At 51.5% G+C, this 17,880-nt stretch overlaps 1 protein-coding gene across 1 annotated transcript; it reads left to right on the forward strand.

Moving 5' to 3' along the window:
• Nucleotides 1-1,587: 1,587 nt before the first annotated feature.
• On the forward strand, nucleotides 1,588-12,292 carry LOC103599717 (solute carrier family 35 member E2). Its single transcript, XM_008583870.1, has 8 exons — nucleotides 1,588-2,016; nucleotides 2,121-2,256; nucleotides 2,763-2,890; nucleotides 5,243-5,363; nucleotides 7,282-7,335; nucleotides 8,068-8,140; nucleotides 10,120-10,265; nucleotides 12,055-12,292. Exons 1-8 carry the CDS (start codon nucleotides 1,734-1,736, stop codon nucleotides 12,290-12,292), a joined length of 1,179 nt encoding a protein of 392 aa, XP_008582092.1. The 5' UTR covers nucleotides 1,588-1,733.
• The last annotated feature ends 5,588 nt before the right edge of the window (nucleotides 12,293-17,880 follow it).

Raw genomic sequence — 17,880 nt, forward strand, 5'->3', positions numbered from 1 at the left:
CAACACCAAGCCAAGGGTCAAGATTCCCTTACTGGTCATCTTAAAAAAAAAAAAAAAAAATCCAATGATTGCGTTTAAAACTCAGTGGATGGATGAAAAACTCAATGTTCCTGACAGTGGCAGATCACTACTCCCACCAAGAACAACTGGAAATGCTGGATAAAATGCAAACCATATAAAATGCAAACGTTGAGAGCGTGCGAGAGCCAGGAAGGTGGGACTGAGATCCATGGGAAGCAGTGAGCTCCAACTCTCTTAGGAGCTGTTGCTGGTTCCAGGAGAAGTGTCTGAGAAGGTGCAAAGCACATTTGACAGTTTCAGGGACCCGGGGCAGGACTGTAGGCCAGGCCTGGGCTGAGCCAAGCCAGTCACGGGAGGAGCAGGTGTGGCAGAGGGACTGGCAGTGCCTCCGCCTTGGGACTGCAGGAGCTTGGTGGGGTCTCTGGGGCCAGCAGGTTTTAGATCTCTGGACCCTGCCCTGCTGCGAAGGGAAGACCAGCCCAGGGGAGGATTCGGCCTCGGCCGGGCTGGCACAGGGTCCTGGGCGTGGGGGAGGGAAAGAGCCAGGGCCGGATTTTCGTTACATTTTCCAAATAGTTCTGGCGGCATTTGCTTAAAGGCTAGATGTATGGGGAAGGGGAAGAAAGAGGTTAACATTTCTGGTTTGACCAAGTGAGGCAAGTGTATCGATCCCTTTCTGTGGCTTATGACAACATACATAGAACTGGGTATTTTATAAAGAAGGTGAAATTTATTGCTTACAGTTTCAGAGACTAGGAAGTCCAGGGGACACAGCTGGTGAAGATTTTCTTTGGTGGTGACTTCAGCGATGGCAGGATATCACACTGCGAAAATGGTGGAGCGGGCCGGCCCAGTGGCACACCGGAGAGTGCGCCGCTTGGGAGCGTGGCGGCGCTCCCACCGAGGGTTCGGATCCTATGTGGAGACCGGTTCCCGCTCACTGGCTGAGCGCGGTGCGGGCGCGACACCAGGGGTTGTGATCCCGTTGCCGGTCCCCGGTGTGGGCGCAACACCGGGGGTTGTGATCCCGTTGCCGGTCCCCGGTGTGGGCGCGACACCGGGGGTTGTGATCCCGTTGCCGGTCCCCAGTGCGGGCGCGACACCGAGTGTTGCGATCCCGTTACCAGTCAATGAAAAAGACAAAAAGGAAAATAAAAAAAAAAAAAAGAAAATGGTGGAGCGGAGAGACTAACCTCCTCATTCACTCTCCTTTTCAAGCCATCCAAACCATGCCCACAATAACCATTTTTGATCCATTCACTACGGGATGGTCCTACAATCTAATCTGATCACCTCCAAGGCCCCACCTTTCAATGACCATAATAGAATATCCTACCCTCTTAACAGTCACAGTGGGGATGAAGTTTGGGGGACATTCAACTGAAGGCAGCAAGGGATCTGGGGTCGTCCGTGCCTCTGCTTTTTCAGGGCCATGGACTAAGACGCCTGCAGAGTGAGGCCACGTTCCCCGTCTGCGTCTTACTGTCGCCTTCTGTTGGGAGGTGATCCTTCTGAGAGCGTTAAGTGTCGTGTTTCCTTCCCTCAGCGTCCGGCCTCGGTGCCCCCACCTTGCTGGGCTGACCCCTCTCGGCGACCACGTTCTCGCCGCCTGCCCGCCTCCTGCCCGCCACCCTGTGCCCTCGTGCCCGACGGTCAGCGTGGCCCATGTTGTCCGTCACTGAGAGAGCATCGTTCTCAGTGGCAGCATCAGCATGGCGTCTTCAGCCAAAACCCAAGCGCTGGAAGAGGCCGTTCCCGGGCCCGAGGAGAAGCCGGAGGGAAGGTCGCTTCTCACCTGGGGCCCACTTTTCGGTCACCCCGACGAGAAGGTGCTCACCATCACCGTCACCGAGACCACCGTCATCGAGTCGGGCCTGGGCGTGTGGAGTGCACGGGCTCTGCTCTACCTGACGCTCTGGTTCTTCTTCAGCTTCTGCACGCTCTTCCTCAACAAGTACATCCTGTCCCTGCTGGAGGGCGAGCCCGGCATGCTCGGTAACGCCACCTGCCCGCCCTGCCCGCCCCGGGGTCCTAGGACACCTGCCTGTGCTGGGAGGATGCAACTCTGCTCAACCCAGCCTCTCTGTCTCCCTCCTCAGGCGCCGTGCAAATGCTGTCCACAACACTTATTGGATGCATTAAAATATTTGTCCCTTGCTGTTTATACCAGCACAAAGCCCGGCTCTCTTATCCACCCAATTTCATCATGACTATGCTATTTGTGGGCCTGATGAGGTAAAGCATCTCACATTTTGGGTTGAGTGTCTAATTATCTGTGTATAGAAAATATCTTTCCCGTTACTAGGACTGGGAACTCTGCGAGCGGATGGTATGCTCAGGTGCTCCGAGGTGTGTTTCAGTGCAAACTTCATAAATTCGTCAGGGCTTGTCCAGGGTATAGGACACCAGATGAACTGGGGTTTGGAGATCTTAGTGCCGCGTGTATTTGATCCGATTCTCTCTGGAGCAGCCATGAGAACTAATCTAATGGTGGTTTGAGGATAACGTGCCTCCTTCTCGCTGGGGTGATGGAAGCCACTTCATGCCAGGTGGCCATTTCCTGGGGCTCGGCCTAAAACATCACAGAAGCGGGTCCAGGCACTCAGGCTGGCGAGGAGGGGGTGGGCAGGGGAGGAGGACGGGTCAGATGCACCCTCGGCCGAGGCTGACCTCTTGGAGAGTCTGTCCTGTAGCTGCAAATCGACGGGTACATTCTGATGACAGTTTTTCCTTATTTTTAGGTTTGCAACGGTGGTTTTGGGTTTGGTCAGCCTAAAAAACGTGGCGGTTTCGTTTGCTGAGACGGTGAAGAGCTCTGCTCCCATCTTCACTGTGATCATGTCTCGGATGATTCTGGGGGAGTACACAGGTGAGGGACCCCCCTGAACCAGAGGTCCCCACTGCCCACTGCATGTGCAGGGCCCCGGGCGGCTCCAGCTGGGCAGGCTGGCCTTTGCTTCTCTCCTGAAGTTTCTTAGTGGCTAAAACTCACCTCACATGGTCACTTGACTGCGTGTTTCTTCGGGCCTGCTCTCTGTGCAGGGGTGTTCTCGTGTTGGCATGTGGAGGCCAGAGGACGGCCATGCATCATGGCCCTGCAGCTGGGTGGGCAGACAGGTGGGAACTGGGTAAACAGATAATAAGCAACATAAGTACAGGGGCTGATCCCTGATCCAAGGATGAGGAGGCGGGGCTGCGTTCATGGGCAGGGGTTCCATCCTCAGCAGGTGGCCAGGTGACCCCCACGGGTGCCCTGTGGGGCAGTCGTGGCTCCTTGTCCTCGGGGCTTCCCATTCAGCCCCTGATGGCCAGCTGCTCTGACGTGCTCATCCCCTGCCTCCGTGTCTGTCCAAATGAGGTGTTTCCATCCTCCAAGAGGCTCAGCATGTCGGATGTGTGGACAGATAAGTTAATGACGTGCAGGTGATATTCGGCTGCATTTCAGACCCACACCGTTTTTTCCTACGGCCTTTTAGAAAGCAGCGTAGAGCTGGCTGGTTGTCAGGTGACTGGAGCACGGTGTTAGGGCTGCTCACGTGTATGCCCATATTTGCTTCTGTTAAAAAAATGGCTAGATCTCACTGAGGCAGGTGTCCGCGTGGGGAGCGGGAGAGAGACGAGCTGAGGGATGACAACAGGCACGAGACAAGTGACCTTTTGCACATCGGGCTGGCAGCCTAACCCTTCATGAAGGGATATTTCCAGCAACTTTAAAACATCACGATTTGCCTTCCAACCACAGTGAACAAGCTTAATGCAAACTGAGCCTCTTTCTAAGAACAATTAGAAAGTCTTGATAAAATTTAGTGAAAGGAAATCTTCCTGAAGTGAGTCTTTGTGCAAGATATGTATGCATTAAAACGACACACTGTACCCCTCAAAAATAAATAAAATTAGGAAAAAAAATTTGTAAAAAACAAAAAATAACAATATAACAATAAAAAATAATACAAGTTAAAACGAAAATCTGTTGGGGAGGCATTGAAGAGTGACCAGGGTGCCAGGACTTGAGGTTCCAAGATTTCAGAGCTCATAGAATGATCCAGCCATGTGCGCTGTCCCCTGCCATGTGTTTGCTAACTGTCGGGCCGCCAGTGAGACTCGGAGCAGAGCAGGTGGGGGCCTTGCCAAAAGGAACCGTTCGACTAACACCATGCTCACAGCGGCAATTCTGGACCTGGTGACATCCACGCTGAGGAAGGCATCCGTGGCCCCCAACCGCACAGCAGCAGCAAGGCAGGTCCTCACTGGAGGGTGAAGCGCATTCATGGCTTCCAGTTCTCTCTACAAAAATTTCCAGACAGACTGGAGGATTAGGCCAAATGATGGAAAACCAAGAGGACGCTCACGAGCAAGACTCTCCTTGGACAGATGGGGTTTCCTTTCTTAAGCTCAGTCCTCTCAGCCGTGCAGCATCTCTGGGTTTGCTGCGATGGCTCATGGGGAGTCATGGGTTCACTGATCGCTTCCTGAAGAATTTAAATAATTGCTCTGGGCAGCACTGTCCTGTGACAGGGAAGGTGTTCACTTTCTTGAGAGGGCAACGTGAGCCCGTCTGAGGACCATGATTTCGTTCCTTTTTGGTAAACATGAAAGGCCCCATATCCTCATTTACTTTGAATTTCAAAATAAATGCCATATCTAGAATCAGAGAGGTGTAAAATGCTGCCTCATACACTGTTTCCAAACTACATGTGTCGGCGGTAAATGTGATTTTCGTGGAAAAGTTTTTTATTATATTTCAGAAGGAAATAAAAAGAAATAAACTAGCTTGGTTGGTTGGATCCCAGCCTTGAAACACCAAAGTTGCAGGTTCGGATCCCCAGACCAGCCATCTGCAAAAAAAAAGAAAAAAAAAAAGAAATAAACTCAACGTGGGCGCAGGTAGAAGCTCCCCGCCACCGCCAGGCTTTCTATTGTCCCTTCCTCACCCGCGAATTTCCCTTTTTCATACAATGACATGAGAGTCCACAGAACCACGGGTGCCATGCAGGAGGGAGGGCCCAGGGCAGCCTCGCCAGGCGCCTGGCTCAGGCGTGGGTGGCGGGACTTAGTGGCAGATGTGGACTTTCATTCATTTTCCCTCTGGTGTGCAGAAACTGGTAGGTTTCAGTTCCTGAGCTGAAGCAAGAGCCATGCCTTTCAGAGAGTGGAGGAGACAGCCGCGCTGCAGGGAGCCTGGGCGGGTGGGTCAGAGCCGCAGGGTGTCATGTCCCGGCAGGAATGCTGGTCAACCTCTCGCTTATCCCAGTCATGGGAGGGCTGGCGCTGTGCACGGCCACCGAGATCAGCTTCAACGTCCTCGGGTTCTCAGCTGCGCTGTCCACCAACATCATGGACTGGTGAGTCCTGAAGGGCCTGGGGACATGCAGGGGGTGGGGGAGGGTTGGAAAATAGTACCCACTCTTCCTCGTCTGGATGCATGGATGTTTAAATCCAGATTAGTTCGGAATTATTTCCTCTAATTCAAAGCCAGGTGCATCTGATTCTGCTTTTCCTAAATAGCAAATCAAGTACCCCAGGAAGGTAACTTTTTCTACAAGGTCCTCACACTTAAAATGCTAATCGGGGCTGGCCAGGGAGCTCACAGTTGGTTAAAGCACAGTGTGGTAACGCCAAGGTCCAGGGATCAGATACTCATGCTGGCCAGCTGCCAAAACAAAACTAATACACTAAAAAATAAAATGCTAATCATAGGGGGTGGCTAGCTAACGAATGCTGAGGTGCACAGAGCACACGTAAGTATGTAGATGCTGGAGGCCACCTCATAGCTGGACAAGGTGCAGCATCTCGGGTGGCGGGGAAGGTTCAGCCCTCAAGAGCTGGACTGCCGGCTTCTGGCCACATCCCTCCCTGCGGAGCAGCCATCGGTGTCCTGGCGTCCCAGCTGCAAAGAGGCTTATGAGAGGCTGATGCGGGGAAGGGGACAGACAGGTGGCGAGGTCCACAGGGAAAGTTCCGTGTTATCAGCACCTTCATCATGTAGTAGGGCAGAGGGACCGACGCTCCATTCCAGCTGCTGTCCAGATTGGTCCAGAAGGGGCCATTTTGACCCCGCTTGTCGTTGAAGTCCAAACCTCAGTCCTGGCAACACCTGCTCTTTTAGAATTACCGGTCACGTCTAGGATTCTCCTGTTTTCCAGAAAAGGAAGGAAAAACACCACCTCCACCAGTATCCAAGAGCTCGTTATTAGCATCACCACTAAAGCACAACGGGCTCATCTCGAGGCTCTGAGTGACATGGCTAAGCAAAGCAAACACCACTGTTAGCGCCGCTCTTGACATGCTGGTGTATTTCCTTCCCTCTTTTCCCCTCAGCTTTCGGTCTTAGAAACATGCAGTTTCATTTGTCTTCCTTGTTAACTTGGTGTTACTTTATGAGCTCCGTGTCACTGGGTGTTCTCCGTAAGTCTGATTTTCATGACCACCTCCTCCTTCATGCACACAATTCCTGTGTTGCTGAACTCTCCATCTCTGTGTGTTTGTAAATACATATGCAGGGACTTCTTTTTGCATGAATCTCTATCTAAATTTCTGACTCTCCTGTAGGGTAAATTCCTAGAAGGCAGATTGCTGGATCGAGCCCATGAACTTCTCTAAAAGGCTCTTGATCCCTGTTGTCAGACTGTCCCTGGCACAGTTAGTCTGATTTATAATCCTGCCAGCGAGAGGGTCTGTCTGCCCTGTCCTCGGCTAAGTTTTTGCACTTAAAAAGAAAACCTCTTTTCATTTATTGTCCAGATAGCAGTGTCTCATTAATTTAGGTTCTGATCCTTGGTGACTAGTGAAGCTGGGTGTCGTTTGTTTCTCATTGGCCATTTGTGTGTGTTCCCTGTGGCTCATCTGTCCTGATCATGGATGTGGCCCATGTGTCTCTGTGTATGTAAGCAGTCGTGCACATGCCTTGGGAATCCCCAGGTGCCCAGCCATGTCTGATGTTGATTTATGGGAGCTTTTTATTCACAGCAGGGTTTTATGAAGTGCTTAGTGCAAGGAGCGATGGGTGAACTCAGGAAAGTCTTTCTACTGCTGAGTGCTTCAGTTTACCAGCCGTAGAAGGGGGGCAGGCCCGGTGCCCACCTTACAGTGGGTGATGCCTGGAATCGCCAGGCAGGGCTCCCGGCTCACAGCAGGTGCTCAGCGCTGTCCATAGTGTGTGATCCTCTTTGTCATCACAGTGGTAATCAAACATGTTGTCCTCTTAATGTCCCCTGCTCATGACTAGTACCAATGCATAACCCCTTCTTTTCTTTATTCCAGTTTGCAAAATGTTTTTTCAAAAAAGCTCCTCAGCGGGGACAAATACAGGTTCTCGTAAGTATCGTAAGTTAGTGAAATCTCCAATTCCAAGAGAACTTCCCGTCCATTTTTTTTTTTTTTTAAAGATGACCAGTGGGCCGGCCTGGTGGCTCACTCGGGAGAGTGTGGTGCTGATAACACCAAGGCCCCGGGTTCGGATCCCATATAGGGATGGCCGGTTCGCTCACTGGCTGAGCGTGGTGCTGACAACACCAAGTCAAGGGTTAAGATCCCCTTACCGGTCATCTTTTAAAAATAAAAAAATAAAAAATAAAAGATGACCAGTAAGGGGATCTTAATCCTTGGCTTGGTGTTGTCAGCATCACACTCTCCCAAGTGAGCGAACCGGCCATCCCTATATAGGGATCCAGACCCATGGCCTTGGTGTCACCAGCACCATACTCTCCCAAGTGAGCCACGGGTCAGCCCTCTTCCCGTCCATTTTAAGGTTCAGAATGCCCCACAGACCTGACCTGTTTCCCGTTTCGGCTTAGGTGGCCTTCAAAAGTACTTCATCGAAACTTGGGGGAAACCACCTGTTTCTTCAGCTGCCCCACTGAGCTGCCATAACAGCCAGCTCGGTTTTGGTTGCCATTTAATTTCTGGGTAGCCATGGAGGTCCTTTCTTGCCAGCCTGGGAGAAGGGGAATTTCTAGTGGGCTCAGGTCCTGTAGGGTTGAGACCCCTGGGTCAGAGCCGCCTCCTCCCAGGCCTGGGAGGCTTGAGCGTCCTCTGTTACCCCCACAGGGCTCCGGAGCTGCAGTTCTACACCAGTGCCGCTGCCATGGCTATGCTGGTCCCAGCCTGGATCTTCTTCATGGTGGGTTCCAGGAACAGAACACTGCACCAGCCATTCGAGAGCAGAGTGGTTTAACTCCCTGAGTCGTGGGGCTAGCCAAGTGGGGTGGGAGCCTTGCGGAGCTGTGCAGGAAGAGGCTGCTGTGGAGAGGGAGGCAGAAACCAAAGTCCTGTGGCTGTCGCCTACACCCATGGGAGGCCACTCAGAGTGGGGGCAGTGTCCTGAGATTTTTGTGTGAGGCGTTTTAGGTTTGCTCGTTGATTTTAGCATTAGGAAAATAACATGTGCCCACTTAGAACAGTGAACAGGGCAGAAGTATCTCAAGCAAAACAAAGTCTGGCTCCAGCCCCTCCCTGCCCCGCTCCCGGAGATGCCCCCTGCAGGTGTCATCTGGGGATGAAATGCTCACCTGCACGCACTGGAGCGTGACTGCATTCGTGTGCAAGAGCATGTGCACGTGTCTCCACACAAACAACACTGGCCGGCCGGGGGCACACTCATGAGCTGGACGGTGGCTTCACCCTTGTCGGTCTCTTTCCCGTTGATGGATATTGGATCGTGTTTTGCTTTTCTCTGTTACGTACACGAAACAGGGAACTTGTTCCATCCATGTCTTTCGCAGATGAGGGTGTTTCTCTGGGATACATTCTTGGAACTGAAATGGTTGATTGGAAGAATGTGCATGTGTAAATATTTTTTTATTGTGGTGAAATATATATAACCTAAAATTTACCTTTTTTTTTTTTTTTTTGTCTTTTTTACTGACCGGTAATGGGATCGCAACCCTTGGTGTCGCACCTGTACCGGGGACCGGCAACGGGATCGCAACCCTCGGTGTTGCGCCCGCACTGCACTCAGCCAGTGAGTGGGAACCGGTCTCCACATGGGATCCGAACCCTCGGCGGGAGCGCCGCCGCACTCCCAAGCGGCACACTCTCCAGTGCGCCACCGGGCCGGCCCATTTACCATTTTTAAGTGTACAGTTGAGGGGCGTTAAGCACACGCGCACTTTGTGTGACCATCACCACCCTCCAGCCCCAGACCTCCTTTCATCTCATAAAGCTGACACTGTCCCATGAAGCGCTGGCTCACCAGCCCCTCCCCAGTCCTGCACCCACCCTTCCACTTTCTGTCGCTGTGAACTGGCTACTCCAGGGACCTCCTGTGCGTGGAATCACGCAGTCTTTGTCCTTCTGTGTCTGGCTTTTCCACTTAGCACAACGTCTTTGAGGCACATTCATACTGCGGTGTGTATTAGAATTTCCTTCCTTTTGAAGGCTGAATGACAGTCCATTGTGGGTGCCCCACATCTTGCTTGTCCATTCAGCTGCTGGTGGGTATGGGGCTGCTTCCACGTTTCGGCATTATGCTGCTGTGAACATGGTGCACACGTACCTCTTTGAGACCCTGCTTTCAGCTCTTTTGGTTATATACCCAGCAGTGGAATTGCGAGGTCATGTGGTTATTATATTTTTAATTTTTTGAGGAACCTCCATACCGTTTCCCAGGGGCTGCACACGTTACGTTCACACCCGCGGTGCACGAGGGCCCCCATTTCTTTACGTTGTCACCAACTCTTGTTATTCTCTGCTTTCTAGGGTTTTTTTGTTTTGTTTTGTTTTTAAAAAGATGACTGGTAAGGGAATCTCAGCCCTTGACTTGGTGCTGTCAGCACCGCGCTCTCCCAAGTGAGCCACGGGCCGGCCTTTCCAGGGTTTTTTAATAGCATCCTCCTGTGGGGTGGGGAGTGTTGGCATCACCCTTGTGCTTAGTGGTGTTGAGCGTCTTGTCATGTGCCTGTTGGAAATCTGTCTGTGCGTTTTGATGATTTGACACACTCAGCTCGGTTGCTGCCCTAAAGGCCATTCTCAGAGCTCCTCTTGATGTCAGCTGTTTGCCAATCACTGGGCACAAATGTCATCATGACTTCTGTTGGGTCACAGGTAAGAGAAAAGCGCCCAGGACGCTCAGCAGCATCACATCCTTTGTTCATATCACAGGATATGCCAGTGATTGGGAGGAGCGGGAGGAGCTTCAGCTACAGCCAGGATGTCCTACTGCTGCTCCTGACCGACGGGGTCCTGTTCCACCTGCAGAGCGTCACCGCCTATGCCCTCATGGGGAAGATCTCCCCTGTGACGTTCAGGTGAGCAGAGGGACTTCCCAAGAGACATGGTGTGTCCAGGTGGTTTACAAAGGAGAGGACTTGAAACCTATGCGTTTTGATAAAAGATACTTGTCTTTCTTTTCTGCAGTGGTGACCGTGGTTACACACCATAATTACAAAGCCATTCTGTACTGGCACTGTTTGAAATGCAGATGGTGAAATGTGTGAAATAGATTTCAGGGAAATCTCCCCTAGAAGTCGTTACATTAGAAGTTTTCTGGGGTTGTTTGAGTATTTTCCTGCTTAGAATAATGCTGTCCATAGAAGTGTCTGTGATGATGGAGTGCCCCATTTCTGTGCCATCCAGTACAGGAGCCACCAGCCCCATGTGGCTACTGAGCATTGGAAATATGTAGAGCACAACGAAAAACCAAGTTCTTCATTTTATCGAATGTTAGTCAGTTTAACTTTGAATGGACACATGCAGCCAGTGGCTCCCCCGTCGGGCAGAGGAGCTCTGGGAACTTGGAGGTGAGCTGCAGTCCCGTGAGCATCTGCTCGCTTTAACTGGACACACTTAGTGAGTGCAGCTTAAAGACGGGAGAGTTTCCGGTAGCAGGTGAGAAGGAATGAGCATATGTCACCAGCAGGCACAGAGTCCGCGTGGCTGACACTGGCCACGTGGGCCATGTCCACAGGTCCACGTCAGTCAGTGGGCCTCTTTCTTTGACTTCTGAACTGTCCCAGAGGAGGTGGAATCATCCCCGAATGAGAAGGCGAGAGCAGGCTTGAGTGAAAGGTGCCACCACTGCTGCCTCGGTGGTCTGGCGCAGGCGGGCCACGGCTCTCCCTCCCCTTCTCTCTGCCTTCGGTCTGGTCTGAGTCGGTGCAGTGAACGCTCAGATGATCACCAGCCTGGGCCGTGTCCCGCAGTGGCACAGCAGGGCACACACAGCAGGGCCCCGTGCCTCCCGGGCCCAAGGGAAGCATGTGCAGAGCGTGGGCAATAGCCTCGCGTTCCACACTTTTCTGCAGCTCCTGGTGGCCTCAGGCTTGGTCACTGTCTCTGTCCACACCAGCTTGTTTCTGTTTGGAACCAGGAATTATTCCCAAGTGTTCCTCTAACTTAGTTTTTCAGTGATGGTTCCAAAAAAGACAACAGAAAACCAACTTAAAAAAAAAACTTTAAAAAATTCATGTTGTGAGAGCAATGAGTAATGATCATTATAGAAAATTTGGAAAAGGCAGAAAAGTACAAAAAGCTGAAGTTTAAGTTTTCAATAATCCCAGCCCCTAGGACGACCACCGTTAACGTTGTGGCATGCTTCATGTCCACTTTAGTTTTACAAAGTCCCACCTTGCACACACAGGGCTGCTTTTCATTAACAACCTCCTCGAGGGGTCGCTCTCTCCTGGGTGCCATCAGGGTATTGCAGGTCTGCCGGAAGCTTTTCCATTCTTCAGCGCGCCAGAGGAGGTACTTAGGGGTGAAATGTCGCGATGTCTATAATTTACTTAAAAATACTTCAGTCAAAATAACAAAAGGAAGCGAACAAGGCAGATGTTAGTGATCATTTGGTGCGGGTCATTGGAACGCGGCTGTCATTATGGCACATGCCACGCTTCAGTCAGATGCTTCGTGGTGAACAGGGCCCCCAGTAAGGAGAAGCCGAGGGAGCAGGCGAGCCCCTTACAGCTCCCGAGTCCCTGTGGGGAGCTCACTGTCCCCTTGGCCACCCAGCCAGGCATAGTGGCCATGCGTTCGTGGACACGACCAGGCACCGGCCCATGGCTGCACATGAGCCTGTCCCTTGTCCTGTCGCTGCAGTGTCGCCAGCACCGTGAAGCATGCCCTGTCCATCTGGCTCAGCATCATAGTCTTCGGCAACAAAATCACCAGCCTGTCAGCTGTCGGCACCATCCTGGTGACAGTGGGTGTCTTGCTGTACAACAAGGCCAAGCAGCACCAGCGGGAGGCCATGCAGAGCCTGGCTGCAGCCACCAGCCATACCCCAGAGGGCGACGTGGAGCCACCCAGCCCGAAGGACACCAGAGAGCACCACTGAGCCTGGGAGGCTCCGGGCGCCTGGGCTCCCAGGTCACTGGCTACTGCTGTCCTCCTTGCTGATGTGGGTCCCTGGAAACCAGGTGCCAGGGAGATGCTACTCAGTGGGTCACAGCTGGGGTGCATGTCACAGCTGGGGGGAGAGGATGTGCAGTAGGGCGTTTCCTTCTCCTTTCTAGGTTTTTCTGTCAAAACTGGGGGAAATTCAAGTTGGGGATTCCAGGTGTCAGCCTCCTGGGGTGGACACCTGAGCCCAGCTACAGCTGAGCCCCATTGCCACGTAATGTGAAAACTGCCTCCCGCCGCTCCGTGCGGAGCATGCAGGAGGCAGTCAAGACCTGCCTCTGCGGCCCCCTCACTGGGCATGGGTGTCCCGGCTGCAGCTGGGTGAGGCCCCAGTTCCTTGGTGGGTGATGACCACCAGGGGCACCTGCAGAGCCAGAGCTGGGTCCAGTGCCAATGTGAGCTGCTCCCTACTCAGTGCCAGCAGAGAGAACTCAGCTTCCCCACACCAGCCATCAAAGGCCACACAGCCACTGGGTCCTGGGCCACCTGTGCAGACCAGCTACGGGGTCTGCCTGCGATGCTGCTGTGCTGGAATAGAAGTCCGAGGCACCCCCAGCCCCCAGCACAGAGGCTGGGGCAACCTGAGAGACCACAGGGTGGTGCAGACAGGGGAGGGCCAGAGGGGCACAGGAACAAGGGTCTCCTGCTGTGCATGGATGCTGGGCACTTCCCAACCTGGTCCAGAGCTGAGGGTATCCTCACAGGCCATCAAAGCCCCTCACCCCCTTCAAAGCCTGTGCTGTACTGAGTCCCCCCACCCCAAGGGGCCCTGTCCCTCACCTATGTGATCATTCCCAGCCTAGGAGGTTGAGGACAAAGCTCTTCGATGTTTAACTGGGGGCAGGAGCCACTGACACTCCTTTCCTGGACTTGGCAGTGGGAGTTAGGCTGCTCTGGGCTCCTGCAGGCCGGGCCTGGCGTCCTGGAAGCACACCGTCCTCAGTCCCCCAGCTACCTGCAGAAACTCCCCAGTGAGCAGGTGCCAGGGAGCGCCTGCAGGGCATCCGCAGTGTTTGCAGTTTGGCCGCTGGGAAAGGAAGGCTGTGCTTTTTAACAACGGAAACACCTGTACAGAAGTTCCTTCCGGAGAGCACCGTGAACATCAGGGAAGCCACACTCTGCACTGACAGCCCGGCTCCAAGGGACTGTGACACACAGGCTGGGGCCACTGGGTGAGCTGAGCCTGTCCCCCCTCATCAGCGTCACTTGCCTGCAGGGCTAAGGAGGCAGGGTTGGCACTGTGCAAGGCCAAGGCTGCTGACCCCTTGCTTTGTTCCTCTTCCTGCAGCCTCAGGGGGTTCTGATTTGGGCAGTCTGTTGCCAGCTGGCCTTTGGGACCTTCTCACCGCCTGAGCCCAGGGCTTGCGAGGTGCAGCTGCCAGGCACTGGTCGTTCCCTACATCCCATCTCTCCTCCCAGCTGTTCAGGTGTTTGGTGCCCACAATCGTTTCACTGGTTTTCCAGTTGGCTTCCCACTTAGAAAATATGAAAATATCCTCTCCTGCAGATAAAATCTGTCTGAAGCAAAGAGCAATAATTACATCTCATTAAGTTCTCCCTACTTGAAAAGGTTTGCCATGATGATGGGTCAAAATGAGGCCTTTGAACCTACAAGCCACCTTTTTTTTTTCCTTTTTGTCTTTTTTCGTGACCGGTAACGGGATCGCAACCCTCAGTGTCGCGCCCGTACCGCGACCGGCAATGGGATCGCAACCCTCGGTGTCGCGCCCGCACCACGCCCAGTGAGCGGATTGGTCTCTATATGGGACCCAAACCCTCGATGGGAGCGCCGCCGCGCTCCCAAGCGCCGCACTCTACCGAGTGTGCCACCAGGCTGGCCCTACAAGCCACCTTTTTAAAGAAGCTGACCTCCTTCGTCCCAAGGCGGGCCAGGTATGCCAACCTGCACCCCAAGCTCACCTTCACTGTGACTCCCCCCTGGTTCTGTTTCCATTCCGTTTTCTGCTTTCCCCAAAAACAAAACTAAAGAAAATCCTCTGATGGTGGCTGGGGTGGTGGCATGTTGCATCGATCTGTGAGTGAACACATCCCCCTACCTGGCAGTGGCGCTGTCCACCTCCACCCTCGGGAATATGGCTGCTCAGCCAGCTGCTGACCGAGGGACATGCACAGGGAGGGGCCACAACGGCCAGTTGCAGAACTCTCACGTTGTCCTTCACAAAGACGGTTGTCTGAGTATAACCAGAGGCACAGGCGCCTGGTTTCCGAGTATTGTTTGGAATTTCTGGTCCCACATCCCGTGTGGAATCACGAAGCCACCCATCTGATGTGCCCCTTCCCTCTCTCCTCACAAGCAGCTCTCAGCCTGTTTTGATTTTCTAAATTTGTGGGCCAAAAACAAATCAAAGGTATTCCTAAACTGTTAGCAAATGAGGCAGTTTCCTGTAAAGCTGCTTTTGAGACTTTTCCTCATTCCTGCAGGAAAGACCAAGGAACCTGTGCAGCCGCCAGCCCTGGGCCCTGCCAGGCGAGCATTCCTTTCCCAGTCCCCTCCCCAGCCGCCAATTCTCGCGGCATTTCCAGGACAGCTTTGTACCAAGAGTCAAAATGCAAGGCCTGGCGTGGCCACTTGCTTAATGACTGTACAGACACAATATGTTTTTATTAACTTTGTTTAGTACTTTTGTAGAGTAGTATGCTCTCACTGAACTGTCACAGATGTGCTCACAGAAACATTGACACTGGGTGTCCTTACTCACATTGGGCTAATTCCTCCTGTGTCCGTGGTTGTTGTAAACAAACAGAACACTTGAGCCAGACCTGAGTTGGGTCATCTGCTTATAGGTCCTTAGAGATGTGTAGATCTCTAACGTTCAAGGAAATTTCCACTACTGAATGATATAAAAAGCTTTTTTTAAATAAAATATTCTGATGGTCATAATTTCCTGTGTATCAACATTAAGATAATCTGACTGCTTGAAGAGTTGAGAATACTTTTGCACCATCCAAAATGTGTTTTGTTTGTTTAAAAAAGATGACTGGTAAGGGGATCTTAACTCCTGACTTGGTGTTGTCAGCACCACACTCCCCCAAGTGAGCCAACCGGCCATCCCTATATAGGATCCGAACCCGTGGCCTTGGTGCTATCAGCACCGCACTCTCCCAAGTGAGCCACGGGCCAGCCTTCAAAATGTGTTTTTAATTTGAGAAAAATAAACATGGTGAATCCAAAACAGTAAGAAAACATGCTGTGTAAAGAGTATCAGCCAAACAGCTCTGCTCTGTGGTGTGCCTTTAAAATACTTGTCACAAATCCAGTGGGTTTTGCTTCCTGCTGTGATACTCCTCAAGACAGTCACTTAGACGAGTCAGTGGGGCTAAGAGACCAACAGCAAGGCTTCGTATATCCATCCAAGGGAAGTGCTTTCTAAGGCCCCAAAGTACTTTCACTGTTTCCCTGGGTTGGAAAAAGTAAACAGGATGTTACTACAGATAGAAGTCCACTCTTCCTCTTTTGCCTTTGACCAACATTGTACTAAGGGCTTTATTCTTTCCCAACATATGTTCATGCCCTGGTTGAGGCCTCCTTGTTTTCTTAGTTTATAAATAAGGATGTCCTAACTCCCCTGATGAGTCTGGCTGTTTCCTCTGTCCTGGCTAAGGACCCTGGGGTGCATCCTGGAGGGTGTGCTGATACTGCGGCTCAGAGCTCAGAAGTCTTCAACTTTGCTGGCTCTGAAGTATTTCTTCCAGCTTTCCTGGGGGCTCTGATTCTGAGTTTGATGGCTGCTGGAACCTTGCTCAGACTGCCAACTCATTTGGAAAGCCTTTTTTGGTCTGTTTTTTGCTTTCACTTGTGAAAAGTAGCATTCAGCTGATTTCCTATTAGACTGTTTATTGATGGATATACACCTGCTCAAGGCATGTTGTGGGCTCCACTTCAAAGAGGGCCACAGTCAGGGTGACTTTCCCACACTGAAAAACTTGAAAAGTATATCAATAATCATCTACATCAGAGCCAAATTATATTTGCTTTATACCAAACAATACTGTGGAGAACTAAAAGTACATCATTGAAAATGTTTATAGTGCTTGGTATGTCTCCCATTTCAGTATTTAGGTAACTAGATTAGCACTTTCTAGAAAGTGGTTCTGTTAAATAATTGAGTGAGTCATTGTTAATCCTGCTGTAGTAATACATTGATGCTGTGTAGTTATTAATCTTTTGGATATCTACCGATTATTTTTGTCTAAATTATGCAGCCATGGTAGCAATCGCCTCTGACTTGTTCTGCAAAAGTAAAATAAATGTTAAATATGTACTTTGTTGCTCCTCTGTGTAACTCTTGTGTTGATGCTCCTGAAACAATCAGAGCTGGTTTCTTATTGCCTTCACCACTTTCCAGCATGAAGGGAGGAAAGAGTGAAGGTTTTCCCAAGTTGCTGAGAACTTAGGAAGAAAATTAGAGGTACATGGACAAAGTAAGCATTTCATTCTGGAAAACAAATTCCAGTGCCCCTTGCCCTTTTGGTGTTCTATGCAGTTTCTTGTCACATTCTTCTACATTTTCCCATTTCGGGCCAAGTAAATATGGGTGGTTATCTTCCATAGTCTCTTCCCCATGTTTCAGGATGCTGAATAATCATTTCTCTATTAAAAAAAAAAAAAAACACCCGCAGAATAACCTGACATATGAAAGGTAATTTCTCATTCAATCAGTCTCTCCCTGGAGGCTCTGATTCCATAGATTTGGAGTGGGGTATTGGGAGTCAGGACCCTGAAAAACCTTCCCCAGTGACTTTTTTTTTTTTTTTTTTCCATTTCCGGCAACGGATCGCAACCCTCAGTGTCGCACCCGTACCGGACCGGGACCGGCAACGGGATCGCAACCCTCGGTGTTGCTCCCAGACCTCGCTCAGCCAGTGAGCGGGAACCGGTCTGTATGTGGGATCTGAACCCTCGGCGGGAGCGCCACCGCACTCGCAAGCGGCGCACTGTAGCAGTGCGCCACCGGGCCGGCCCCCCCAGTGACTTTTGAGTAAGCAGTTTTAGGAACCGCTACCTCAGTGCCAGCTTTAAAATCACATTGCAAAGCTCCACCTGTCCTGCTTTTGTAAGGCAAAACCAAATGTGTGGCTTTAGGAGGCAAGACTTCCCTCTTTCCTTATCTGAAAATGCAGAGTTAAACTGAGCACTGGGGAGGGGTGAGGGGGGCTTACTGTTATTGGACTCAGGTCTGGCTGCCCACCCCTTTGAAAAGGAAAGAAAAAAACTCAGAAGTCAAATGGCTGGTGTTAGAAAAGCAGACGTGTTCAGCTGAAGGAGATGGTAGACTGTCCCATCTCAAAGATTTACATTTACTGAGGAGTTTTTAAAAGAAGGGTTGGGGGAATGGAATGTGGGAGGTGAAAAGCAGAAGAGCAGGAGACGTGAGCTATGAGGGGTCCATTTCTATGGGTCAGGTACAAGATCTCACCAAGGCCTCATCTGGTTTCTCTTTTCATCTTCGCTATTATCTCAGGATCCTGCCTGATTTTGATTTGCTCTGGTTGACTTGGCCA

This window comes from Galeopterus variegatus, unplaced genomic scaffold, assembly GCF_000696425.1.
Source record: "Galeopterus variegatus unplaced genomic scaffold, G_variegatus-3.0.2 Scaffold3068, whole genome shotgun sequence".
Lineage (NCBI taxonomy): Eukaryota > Metazoa > Chordata > Mammalia > Dermoptera > Cynocephalidae > Galeopterus > Galeopterus variegatus.

What these genes read in the sequence shown, in the direction of transcription:
- LOC103599717 (XM_008583870.1), top strand. Translation starts at nt 1,734, where the DNA reads ATGGCGTCTTCAGCCAAAACCCAAGCGCTGGAAGAGGCCGTTCCCGGG. An exon ending in GGGCGAGCCCGGCATGCTCG is followed by an intron (nt 2,017 to 2,120) that starts GTAACGCCACCT and finishes CTCCCTCCTCAG; the next exon opens with GCGCCGTGCAAATGCTGTCC. An exon ending in GATTCTGGGGGAGTACACAG is followed by an intron (nt 2,891 to 5,242) that starts GTGAGGGACCCC and finishes ATGTCCCGGCAG; the next exon opens with GAATGCTGGTCAACCTCTCG.